General features: G+C 41.1%; 1 protein-coding gene across 2 annotated transcripts in view; it reads right to left on the bottom strand.

The window, feature by feature from the left end:
• VPS8 (VPS8 subunit of CORVET complex) overlaps positions 1-12,906 on the bottom strand; it is a 253,480-nt gene that overhangs the window by 218,743 nt on the left and 21,831 nt on the right. For both annotated transcript variants that reach the window (XM_039488831.1, XM_039488832.1), the window contains exons 7-8: positions 3,323-3,447; positions 339-425 (exon numbers count right to left, since the gene is read on the bottom strand). In XM_039488831.1, the coding sequence (XP_039344765.1) occupies positions 339-425; positions 3,323-3,447 (212 nt within the window). The remainder of the gene's footprint in view (positions 1-338; positions 426-3,322; positions 3,448-12,906) is intronic.

Genomic DNA, 12,906 nt, shown 5'->3' with positions numbered 1-12,906 from the left:
CTACTAGACCCTTATCTAAAGATTTTGGAGGGAATGGGGCAAAGTTTTAAGAGAAACTCAGCTGCAATCTTAACAATGGAGTAGATGTCACTTTAATTTCTGCTTTTCATCTTCAAAATAACTCAAAGAAAAAAAGAATATCTGCATCAATTTTACAGAGCTCTAAATAAAATGGTATTAGCTCTTATATAATGCTTTTCATCAGTAGATCTCAAAATGCTTTAAAAGGTAATCTCCTTTGTAAAGCCACTTTGTCTTGGTGCAGGTACATCTCAGATAGTCTATTACTACTGAGATTAATAGGAAACTATATAATAAGACTATTGAATGCTTATTACCTTGATATGTAAAATTGCTGTTCCTGGGGGATGAGCATCTGTTATCGATCTTAAAAGTTTCCCACTAGCCAGATCCCACATGGTAATCTGCAAACAAAGATAATTTTCTTCAGTACAAGTTTTCATCATCAGGTGTGCAAACTGAAACAAGTTATTCTCCATGACTCCCTGGGCATCAATAATTTAACAAGTTTCTCAGTTCCCAAGAAATTTCCAATCTTAGATTTTCATCTGATGACTTGTTTCTAAATTTGATTTGATGCACACTATCTTGCTTGTCCATGTGCAGCCTGAAAAAAATAAAATAAAACTAATCTACAGAAGCTCTCAATTTCCAGCAAAACCTACCTCTCATCACCTTATATGATATTAAATGAATGGACCATTATAATACACTCTTTAATTACCTACAATATACCATTTTTCAAATAGTGCAACAGTCCACACAATTTCTTCTACAACATTAGAGATCTCTGTGTAACATCTACTACTGATCCCTACTCTGGACAGGTCAGACCTGTTGACCATAAGTCATTCTATTCTCTTCAGATTCTTATACCATGCCCATCACCAGGATATCTGATCACTCTCCAGCACTGCAAGTGACATGTTAGCATCTGACCTTTTCCCTCCCCCCCCAATCTCATCTCTGTCCACTCAAGGAAACTGCATGTTACTTTAAATTTTATTTCTGCATGGTGTGTTGTATTTTATTTGGAAGGTAAAGTCAAAGAAGTGTGGTGAGGTTTAGATTCTGTGGGATCATGTTCCACAGTCTTGGGCTGGCTACAGGTAATTAAAGACTGCTTTGTAAAGGAGGGAAGAATTAAGGTTGAGTATACGCCAATAAAACTTCCATGTACCCCAACTTCTGAGTGCTTTACTACATGGTCTTAATGTAAATTTTATTGTTCTTTTAGAGATTCCATGACCTGAACCTGTTTAGCTAGAGGGTCAGAGCATTGGCTTTTCCACACTTAAAGCGAGAGTTCTCCTCAGACTTGTCTCACTGACTCATTGAAACCTTTATGCATTGGGTGCACAAAGTTTCCAGCAGCACAAACAAAAAGGCACCCTATGGAATCCCATGCATATCCTAGAATATCACAAGGATGCAGCAATGCTCCAATGTGCATGTCCCATAAGCTTACCTCCTCTGACTGTACATAAAAAAAAGTTAAACATTTAAAACTGAACACCAACTGAGATGCAAAGTGCTATTTTTGTAGATTCATAACAGCCTAATTAAAACCAGTTTCCATCAATCTCTCAAAAGGTATTGCATACCTTTGCTAACTACCTCCCTGCTACGTTTCAATTTTCTATCTTTAGCTATTGTGACAATTTTTTTTAAATGGTGTTTTTTTAAAACAGACATTTTCCCCTTGTTCTCTAATTGAACAGTTTTTACTCAAACTTTACCAAAAAAATTTAAAAAAAAAAAAATCTAATTTTCCAGTAGTGATCAGATTGAGAAAATTTCAGCATGAAAAGATCAAAAAGTGTTATGGAGCCTGAGCAACTGAAATCATGGTCTGAAATAGGTAAAGCTCAGGTAACTAACTAGATTTCTCTGTCACTCTAGCTATAATGTCGCTACAGAACTTCATCATTAATACATCTAAGAGTTCTAACATCTAGAAGGCTAAAATTCTGAACATCACTTTTATGTACTTTTAAAAGTTATTATAAAAATAAAGTGTATTTGCAAGTAAGTTTAAAAATACTAAAAGCTTGGGTGATTTGTGTGCTGAGATCAACAAAAGGCTTAGTTCCATATTGTTACCCTCAGTTTTGCACAAGCCTTCTAGATCAGAAAGATGAGAGGGGCACATAGGAGGCAATGTTCAAGTTTCCCCACTTCAGGGTATTATACAAAAACTCACTATAACATGACTTTGTGGGGAAAAAAAGTGTTCAAGCATCTTCCTAGCATGGAAGAAACTCATCTCCAATTTTTACTTACTGAAACTGGCTTGAAAAGCAGGCATCTCAGTGTGTACAGGAACAAATACTCAAGGAATGTATTTACTTTACAACACCCCCAGTTAATATCTATCACCCTGCTTCCTCCCTTCCTCTCCCTCTCACAACCCAAGGAGAGAATAATGATGAAATTAAATGAAGAAAATAAGATGACAGAGTAAGGACACTATTACAGGAGGCAGATATTTTTCATTGCTATGAAAGAAGAGTGAAAGGTATCTGGTGGAAAACGGAGCAAAAGGAGATGAAGATAAACAAAGAAAAGACATGCACATGTAGGTTATAAAAAAGGTTGCAGAGATTCTTGATCTTAAGTTTCATATCAGAATAATATTTTAACTCCTTGAGACACAAGGTGGGTGACAATCTCTTTATTGGACCAACTTCTGTTGGTGAGAGCGATGAGCTATCTCGTCTCTCTCACCAACAAAAGTTGGTCTAATAAAAGATATTACTTCACCCATCTTCTCTCTCCAATATCCTGGGAACGACATGGCTACAACATAGCATACAACATTTTATCTCCTTGGAATTTTGATTTTATAACTATACATAATATTTGTCCAGGGCTTCCTTTCTTTAGGACTAGAGATGGATCCACTGCAACACTAAATCAGAGCCCTCTTTCCCCAAAGTTTGACACACTTTGGACCTACAGGAACTCCTCACTTAACGTTGTAGTTATGTTCCTGAAAAATGCGACTTTAAGCGAAACGATGTTAAGCGAATCCAATTATATACTCCACTTAATCCTGAATTATTTTGAGAGCTAGGATTGATTTGAGTAGCTCACATCTGAATCTTTCCCCAATAATTCCTAGCGAACACTCAGATCAAACAGGAAAGGCTTAAACCCAAATCAGCTAGCTCCCTAGGAAGAGATGTTGGTAGACAAGCATGCTGCACTATGAGAAACTGTTATCCTTCAAACAACCACCATTTCCTAACCGTCTTATTCCTATTCCCCAACATTTTTACTTCTATTAAATGTCAATTACCTGTCCTTTTGCAAAGCCACACAGTAGTCTTGAACAGTCATTGTTGATACTGAGAGCCGAGATAGCCCCATACTGGGCCCCAACAGCAGTGCTGCCCAGACAAAGCCGAAGAGCCTGGTTTGGATCTAAACAAGAAGTAATATAGTAAGAATGATAAAATAAAAGGTATAACCATTAAAATGAAGGCCTCAGTCCTGCAAATACTTATGCACATGCTTCACTTGTACTGCTCACATGCTTAAAAGTTAAGCACACGTACAAGAATTTAAAAGCAGGGTCTAAGCCAGAAAAGAGAAGGAAAAAAACAACTTTGTATTTGCTTGACTTAGTAGACTACTTTAATAAGAACACAGTATTTGGGTTTGTTTTTTTAAACTACATCAGTAGAAAAACAATTTTGATGATTTTTTGAAATACAGGCAAATATTTAATATCCTTTAAATTATTATTTTGAGGTTGCTGTTGGAGCTGATTTTTTTTTAATAAACTGCTTTTACTTTTTACTAACAGGTGGGGGAAGAAGTGAAAATAAAGGAACTTGTGTCCTGCCTCCTTGAGCAATGGCATCCTTCCCAGCACAGACTGCTCTCTTACCAGACAGGAGGATTCTAGTGAGGAGATCTGACAGCTTTCTTTACCTGAAATTTCTGGACACCATTTAACAAGGAAGTTAATAAATCCCAACCTGAAACAATATATTTATCTGAAAACATTCGCCACATGTTCAAACTGAAGTACAATTCCTCCTGAAGTTGAAATCTGAAAGATGAAAGTTGTTCTCTTCCTATCAGCTCAAAATACAATCAGTTCCTTCCTACTTTAATTTTACTTACAACCTGCCAGTTAGGAGGAAAATTGCAGCCTCCGTAATTTTTTTTTAAACTTGTTTTATAAGTTGTCTCATGTCTTTTTTGAGATTATTATAGCCTCCCAAAAAGTTAACCAAAAAAACCTTTACTATATGGAGGCTGTGTTTTCTCACTAACAAGAGAAACTGATGCAGCAGGTCAGACTAGATGATCATGATAGTCTCTTCTGACGTTAAAGTCTGAGTCTATAAAAGAACTTATTTTTATTACCAATCCTGTTCATTCTGAATTTTACACACACTGGATTGCCCCTTTAACAAACCAATTTTGTAAGTAATATTAGCATGGTATTTTCAACTGTATCATTCAACAATGCATCACCAACTGAAGTTTTCCACAAGTAGCTCTTTACCAATCTAGCTATAAAATATCTTGCCTTATTAGCTAGCTTTACACCATTAATTTAGAACTATGCTGAATTACATCTGAATATTATTTTTAGCCCCACAGTGCAAGCACCCTCCTGACGTCCAAGGCGTGCAATTTACTCCCCTCTTCCCATTTATGAGGCTTCGTAAAGACCAGTAAATGTGTGTCTTGGTCCGTATGAAATTGTGAAACTACCTTGGACAGGGAAGTTGGATGCAGCCGCAGCTGGACCACATCCTTGTGGAACACCGTATAGTGTGGCTCTGAAGTAAGCACCCTGATCTCAGAGACCCTATGAGTGGATGTTATTGAAATCAGGAAAGACTTTCCAGGAGAGAAGGAGAAGGGAGCAGGAAGCTAGAGGCTTGAAGAGAGGACCTATGAGCCGTGACAGCACGAGATTCAGGTCCAGTGAGGGACAGGATCTCTAACGTGTGGGTACAGATGCTCCAGACCTTTCTAAAACTGGACCATCACATGATGAGCAAAGACCAACCTGCCCTGGAGTGGAGGGTGGAAGACCAAAATAGTGGCCAAGTGGACTTTGATCAATGACAAGGACAACCCTTGGAGCCTGAGATGCAGAAGATAGCAGGCCTCGCTGCAGGCCACCCTGGACTCAGCCAGCATACCCCAGACCAAGGCCCAGCATGTGAACTGCTTCCACTTGGCCAAGTAGGTTGCTCTGGTGGAGGGCCTTCTGCTACCCAACAAGACCCAGGCTGAGCATTCCTGTTCTTACGCATTTAGCCATGCAGAAGCCATGCTGTCAAATGCAGCACCACCAGGTTCGGATGCAGAAGACTGCCATGGTTCTGGGACAGCAGGTCTGGCCAGAAAGTTAACTGCAGCAGGGCAGTTATGGAAAGGTCTGTCAGCGTGCCAAAGCAGTGCTGCCAAGGCCACGCTGGGGCTATCAGAATCACCTTTGCCTTGTCCTGTTTGATCTTCATGAGGATCTTGTGGATTAGCTGCAACAGTGGGAAGGTGTATATCAGAGCCCCGACCATGGGAGCAGAAAGCCGCCCAACAGGGAGCCCCTGCCCAATCCCCAGAACGAACAGAACATGTGGCATTTCCTGTTCTGATGCGAACAGGTCCACCTCGGGAGTCCCCCACCTCTGGAAGAACACATTGACCACCCCCTGGTGGAGCAACCACTCGTAGTGAGTCAAGAAGGTCCTGCTGAGGCGATCTAATACAATACATTCCTGGCCCCAGACAGATGCACAGCTACCAGATGGATGGCATGCCGCACACAGAAGTCCCAAAAGGTGGAGAGCTTCATGGCAAAGGGCTGACTACCTGTTGATATAATACATTGCTGTGGTATTGTCTACCAGGTCCTGCACCACCTTGCTCTTCAAGTGAGGCAGGAAAGCCTGTCAGGCCAGGCAAACTGCTTTGAGCTCCCTGATGTTTATGTGGAGGGACAGATTGTCCAGCGACCCTGTGTGCTGAGCTCACCCAGGTGGGCTCGCCAGACCAAGGCATCAGAAACCAGGGTTAGCACCAGTGATTGAGCCACGAAAGGAACTCTCTCCAACACCGATTCGGGGCTCAACCACCAATCTAAGGATGATCGGATGTGAACCAGCACCCTGACTACCCAGTCTAGATTGTGTCTTACTAATTAACTACTGTAAACAAACTATTTACAAGGCCTTAAGGCTCAAAGACCAAAGTAGAACCACCACTAGCCATTGCGAGATAAGGGAAAGTCGCTCCAACTCACCACCATGGGCAGTAAAAAGGAACTGAGAGGGAGTAGGGCCAGCAGCAACGCGTGAGCGTGGCACTCAAGAGGACACCACAGCTGACCCTACAGATACTGCTAAGGCAAAAATCTCTGCCTGCCTGCTCATGTGGGCGCATGCACGCCTAGAATGGAATCGACATGAGCAAGCACTTGAAGAACTGTTCACAGGGGAAGAAACACCAAACCCCCCACAAGCAAAGGGCTTATGGAGCTGCTATCCCATGACAGAAGGAGGAACCAGTTTGGCCGATAAAATTTCATCACTATCTGCTTGCAGGGGGAGTCAGGCCTAGACCTCGTAGAAGTACTCTGTTTTGCCTGGCTCCTGGAAAAGTAGCCAAAGGTGGCCTGCACTGAAGAGCCACAAACAGCACATATGCTTGTCTTCACTTCTACTGTTCTTGGAGGACAGAGCCATGAAAAAAACAACAAACAACAAAAAAGAGTCAGACCCTCAAAAATAAGATTGCTAATACAGTAGGCAGTAAGCTGCAATAGCCAGCAAAAGAGAGCCGCCTCCTTTACTGCCCAGCTCACAGACCCTGAACTGCAATATATGGTAACCTGGCCTTTCAGCATTCAAAACAGCACTGTAAAGCAGGAGACAAGCCATTCATGCAAAGTACATGCACAATGCAATATTACTATACCTTTTCCTTTTCAGTCCATGGGGAAAGGGTCAAGAAAAAGTCAAAGTCAGAGAGAAATCAGTACAACAGAAGAAAGTGAAGATAGCAGTACAGACATACTATCAAATAAGCTAAAGAAAGCACTAGAGCCTCAAAATTCTGCTGGTAGAGCTTGTTTTGTTGTTAACTCGCAATGTTTTGTTTATTTGAGAATGGGACAAGAGGAAGGGAGAAGGGTGGTTGATAATTATATTACAGCATAAAAAAATTTAATACGTAGAATTACTACAGAAATGTGTATGCCAGACTTCGCTCTATTCACCCTGACTTCATGATAATCAGAGAGAAAGTATAATGGAAAAAGCACTAATTTAAGAGAACATTTGTCATTTTCATCTTGTGACCATGTATTATGGAACACAGTAAATGACAGGAGGGATTTTTTTAATCCACACATTTTTGAAAGTTTGTTTAAAGCCCCCAGGTAGGATTTTCCCACATGATTTAGGAGCATCAGCACCACTGACTTTCATTGGGACTTGTGCTCCTAAGTCTCTTAGGCAATTGTGAAAAGCCCATTCCCTTTCCCCATGGTAAGGAGCCATACAGAAGCAAGAGTAAAAATACACAGATACGTCTATCACTGAATTTTGCTAGTGAGCTCATAATAAATGCAACCTCCTACACACCCACAGTATTTTCTGTATGGTTATGTATTCACTGCAGAGCTAACTGGGGCTCCTACTTGGGACATCCTAAACCCCCTCCATGCCACACACAAAACCTTCTCACCCAAATTTGGTGCTTTAAATCCAGACTAGCTGATCCATCTGGGGTGAGTTTTTTTGGTTTGGTTTTTGTGTGTTTTTTTTTTTTTTTTTTTTTAACACCAAGCTACTCAAAGACTTCAGTAAGAGTCTGGTAGGAAGTTTCCTCTTATTTACATAAGCAGCCCCTTGGATTATTTATTTCTCGAAATCACATTTATTATGGTAGCGCCTACAGGCCAGGCCAGAATAGGGTCTCATTGTGCTAGGCACTGCACACACACAGTACAGGGAATGAGCACACGGCTGGGAGTCAGGATTCACAAGTCCTATTCTGAACTCTTTCATTTCTTACAACTTCACAAACATTTAAGTTAGGCCTCTCACCACCTCTCTGACATGGGTATGTATCAATGACCCATCTACAGATGGAGTATGAAACATAAGTAACTAACTAGACTAAGATCACACACAAGAAGCCTGTGGCAGAGCTGACGTTAGGCCCTGATCTCCTGTCTGCTAGTGCCTAATCCACTCACCATGCTGCTTAGACAAATTAACTCCCTTCAGCCTCAGACATGTAGTCTAATATTCATATGAATCTATTGTTTGAATACATTCAGTTTTCAAGAGATGTTGCAGAAACAGAAGAGTTTAAAGAAAAGCAACAACCATCAAAGGCACACAAAAAAAATCAGTCACATGAAGAGAAAGGAAGATGTGAACTGTTTAAAGGAAACAAATAAGAGGGAACTGACAGTATAAAGAAAAATTTTCTCTATACTCTCTATAGAGAGTATAGAGAAAAGACAGACGCAGGCCTTTATTTACTGATACATAATGGAACAAGGAGTCACTCAATGACATTAAGGGCAAATTTAAAAACAGATTAAAAATATTTTTTTTACTTTTAAACACAATGCAAAATTAGCCTGTGCAACTCACTTCTACACGATAGAGGACAAGAGCTTTGCACCCTTCAAAAGAGATTGGATATATAACAATTAGAACTTCTACGGTTACATTACAAAGGATGAACATTTATAAAGGCTATAAAAAACAAACACACAAAAAACCTCATGCCTCAGGGTGCAACTCAACCACTGACAGGAGTTCGGAAGAAACTTCCTCCCATGGACAGATTTTTCTACTGTGACATTTCTTGTACTGGCCTCTGAATACAGTTGGAAACTGGACACCTGACTATACACAGACCACTGGTCTAGATCATGCAAGGCAATCCCCATATCTCTATAAAGGTGGACTTGAAAAATCCCTCCTCAGTAGTCTCCTTCAGTTTCTCCTACCTTTATAAGCTGATTTGACAGTCCTAGGGTAAGAGCTATTGTTTTCTGCTAAGTAGTTTTGAAAGCTGTTATCTAAAAGAGAAGTGTATAGTAAATATTTCTGTTCGGTATTCAGAACAAAGCTGATGACATATCCATATATATGATGAAATGCCCTCTTTAATATGATCTTTAGTAGATTCTATTTTCCAGTGGTGTAACTAAACATTTTTAAAAGTTAGTAAGTGTGAATTATCTGTACTCAAGAATTTTAAGTGAGTTGGCTGATGAGTGCTCCAGACCAATAACGTTAATTTTTATTAAATTAGAAGAAGTCAAGGTTGTGCCAATATTTATAAAGGGAAAACAGGATGAGCCCTGTAATTATAGGCCAGTAGCCAGACCCTGATCATGGGCAAAATACTGGAAAGGCTGATACACGATACAAGAATAATCACTGATGCAGAACACTTGATAAGCTGGGCACAGTTAAACATACTTTTCAGTGTCACTACTTTCTAGGGTGCAATCCCTCTTGCTGTAAGTCTGATCAACATTCTCTTATATGTATGACCTTGCATTTAGCTGTATTGAAAAGAACTTGGGGTCATTAACAACTGCACATGAACTCCCAGTGTGATCACATACCCAAAAGGGCCAACATATGTGGATATATTGTGACAGTCTGAACCGCCCTATCCTCACCCTTTTTACAAAACTATAATGGATTTTGTATAAAGTATGCTTTGTGAGGTATTATTAGAAAATTCAATTTGCTGATCATTATTGTCCTGGCAAAATGTGTGTGGCAACATTGTATGTAAAATTATAAGATTCTACTGTAGGATGTTACTAAGATATATTCTAAAGCTGGGGAAACAGCCAGAAACCAGTTTCTCAGAAACAAAAAGGCACACTGATGCCTCAGCCAGGTGTCAATGAAATCAAATAGACTATTACCTGGTTAAGTGGTCATTCTTTGGAAGGAAAAAGGGGGAGAGTGAGAAATTTACATCTTGGCAATGAACAGCTAGATGTTCCCTCTCCACAGACTGGTTGTCTCCTGAACCTCAGCTGGAGATAATTTTCAAAGGAAAAAAGAGCTATAAAACAGGAGAGCAGAGGCCCAAAAATCTTTCTCCTTTCATCACTACTCATGGCATCAACACCACCTGAAGGACAAGGAAATTAACACTGAACTGGGGGAGAGATCCTGACTAAAAGGATTTCAGCCAGAAAGACTGCTAAAGCATATGGTGAGATAAACATTTGTTTTGAATTAACTTAGCTTGTTAAGTTATTAGATTGTTTTACCTTTTATTTACTTTGTAACCAATTCTGACTTTTATGCCTTATTATGTGAAATCACTTAAAATCTATCTTTCTGTAATTAATAAACTTGTTTTATTGTTTTATCTAAACCAGTGTGTGTTTGGATTGAAGTGGTTGGGGAACTCCATTTTAGATAAGGTTTGTGCATATCATTTTCTGTTAATGAAATGACAGACTTTATATGAGCTTGTATTGTCCAGGAGAGTACTGGGAAGTAAAAGATGCACATTTCTTTGGATGGTCTGGGACTGGGAGTTTACTTGTGTTATCCACAGTGTAATTCATGGCTATAGCACTCACAGTATAACAGAGTTATTTATATCTTTCCGAAATTTATGTCAGAAAAACTGGTGCAGACTGAATCTCGCCAGGACATCTCATGGGAGATGTGGACAAACCCTCTAAATGGAAAATGAGGCAAACACCTGTATGCAAGTGTGGTTACCAGGCACAAACAATGGATCACATCGTATCTGAGTGTCCCCTTCGCCCTTTTGCCGGGAACCTGAAGGACATTCACCAGCTCACTGCTGCAGCAATGTGCTGACTATCAAACTTAGATATAAATTTGTAATTATTGCTACCTACCCAAGCCATACAAAAGATAATGATGATGATTTACATGCCGGAGGCTGTGTGTGGACAGACCAGGAGTGGTTGCTCTCAGAGTGAAGCAGTGTAAAAGATACCCCAGGTTGGAGAATTGAGGGGATACAGTTGTCCATCTGTCTAGATTGTACCCTGGGGAATGTCACAGATATAAACTAGGTAATAGAACAGGGGTGGGCAAACTTTTTGGGCCGAGGGACACATCTGGGTAGGGAAATTGAATGCAGGGCCAGGGCAGGGGGTTGGGATGTGTGAAGGAGTGCAGAGTGTGGGAGGAGGTGCGGGGTGTATGAGGGGGCTCAGGGCAGGGGGTTGGGATGTATAGGGGTGTGAGGTGCAGGCAGGGGGCTCAGGGCAGGGAGTTGGAGGGCGGGGTACAGGAGGGGTTCAGGCTCCGGCCCAGCGCTGCTTATGTAAAGCAGCTCCAGGGTGGCAGCGGCGCGCACGGGGCCAGGCTCCCTGCATGCCTGCTCTGTCCCTGTCCCCGCGCTGCTCCCGGAAGCGCTGCGGCCCCTGCGGGGGGGGGGGGAGGTGGGGGGGTGGAGAAGGGCTCCACATGTGCTGCCCTTGCCATGCCTCCAGGTACCTCCCCCAAAGCTCCCATTGGCCACGGTCCCCCTTTCCCGGCTAATGGGAGCTGCAGAGGGCAGTGCCTGGAGGCAATGCATGGAGCCCTCTGCCCCCCGCACCCGGGGGCCGCAGGGACATGGTGCCAGCGACACCGCAGGCTGATCCAAAGCCCTGAGGGGCCGGATCAGGCCCATGGGCCATAGTTTGCCCACCCCTAGAATAGAAAGTAAAAGGGAGATATTACTTCTGTATACAGCATTGGCAAGACCATTACTAACAATACTGTATCCAGTTCTGGAGTCCACACTCTAAAGGAATGCTGAAAAACTGGAATGCGTTCAAAGAGGAGCTACAAGAATGAGTTAAGGCCTGGAAAACCTGCATAACACTAAAAGATTTAGGAAGTTCAGTCCACTTAGCTTGTCAACGTGAAGATTAAGTGGCAACTTGACCAGTCTATGTCACCTACATAGGGAGAAGATTTCTGACGCTAAAAAGGGCTCCTTTAAACTAGCAGACAAAGGCATAACAAGAAAAATGGCAGGAAGCTGAAGTCAGCAAACTTCACACTGGAAATAAGCAGCATATTTAACCATGGGGATTATTAGCCACTAGAACACATTACCAGGAAATGTGGTAAACTGTCCATCATTTGGAGGCTAAAGACATCCAACTTGATTTCTAAAAGACATACTGTACAAACACAACTTATTGGGCTCAATGCAGAAATCATGTGGTGAAATTCTGTGCCCGGGGTAATGCAATGGTCAGCTAAGAACAATTATGCTCATCTTCTGGCCTTAGAATCAATGAATAATTAACACTTTCATGCCACCTCTCATGTTCTGGAGCCTGCCTCAAGGCATCCACGAACAATCATCTTCATGTTCCACTGTGACATTGAACATCAAACCAGATAACACCTGTTTTAATAATGCTTAGACTGTAAACTTTTTAATGTATTTATTATTAGAGTTTTGAACAGGTCTTAAAGTGTTGCACATGATTTATAAGTCCACAATTATGTGGATTTTGAATCATGGAAGAAGAAATGTTTTACTTAGAGAAGACATGCCAATCATACTGAAGCTATGGTAAACAGAGGAGAAACCTCTGAAGAAGCCCTAATGTAACATTAAATGTCCAAATTCTACATTTTAAAAATCCATACAGTAGTTTTACAGACAGCTTTCTCTCACTTTATCAAAGCAAGGTTTCTGATGTGCCTTAAAGAGTTTGTAAATGATTGGATGTTTTTGAAGCAGTATTACAATTACATATATACCGTTCCGAGATTTTATAGCTATTGCTTCCGTCTTTTCCTTTGTGCTTTGGAGGGGGTGTATGGAAACACATTCTCTGTACTGTGTGTCTCTTTTCTTCTTTACCGAGAA

This window comes from Mauremys reevesii, linkage group 9 (assembly GCF_016161935.1).
Source record: "Mauremys reevesii isolate NIE-2019 linkage group 9, ASM1616193v1, whole genome shotgun sequence".
Classification (NCBI taxonomy): Eukaryota; Metazoa; Chordata; order Testudines; family Geoemydidae; genus Mauremys; species Mauremys reevesii.
Note: the sequence above shows the minus strand (reverse complement) of the source record. Positions and strands in the feature narration are given on the sequence as shown.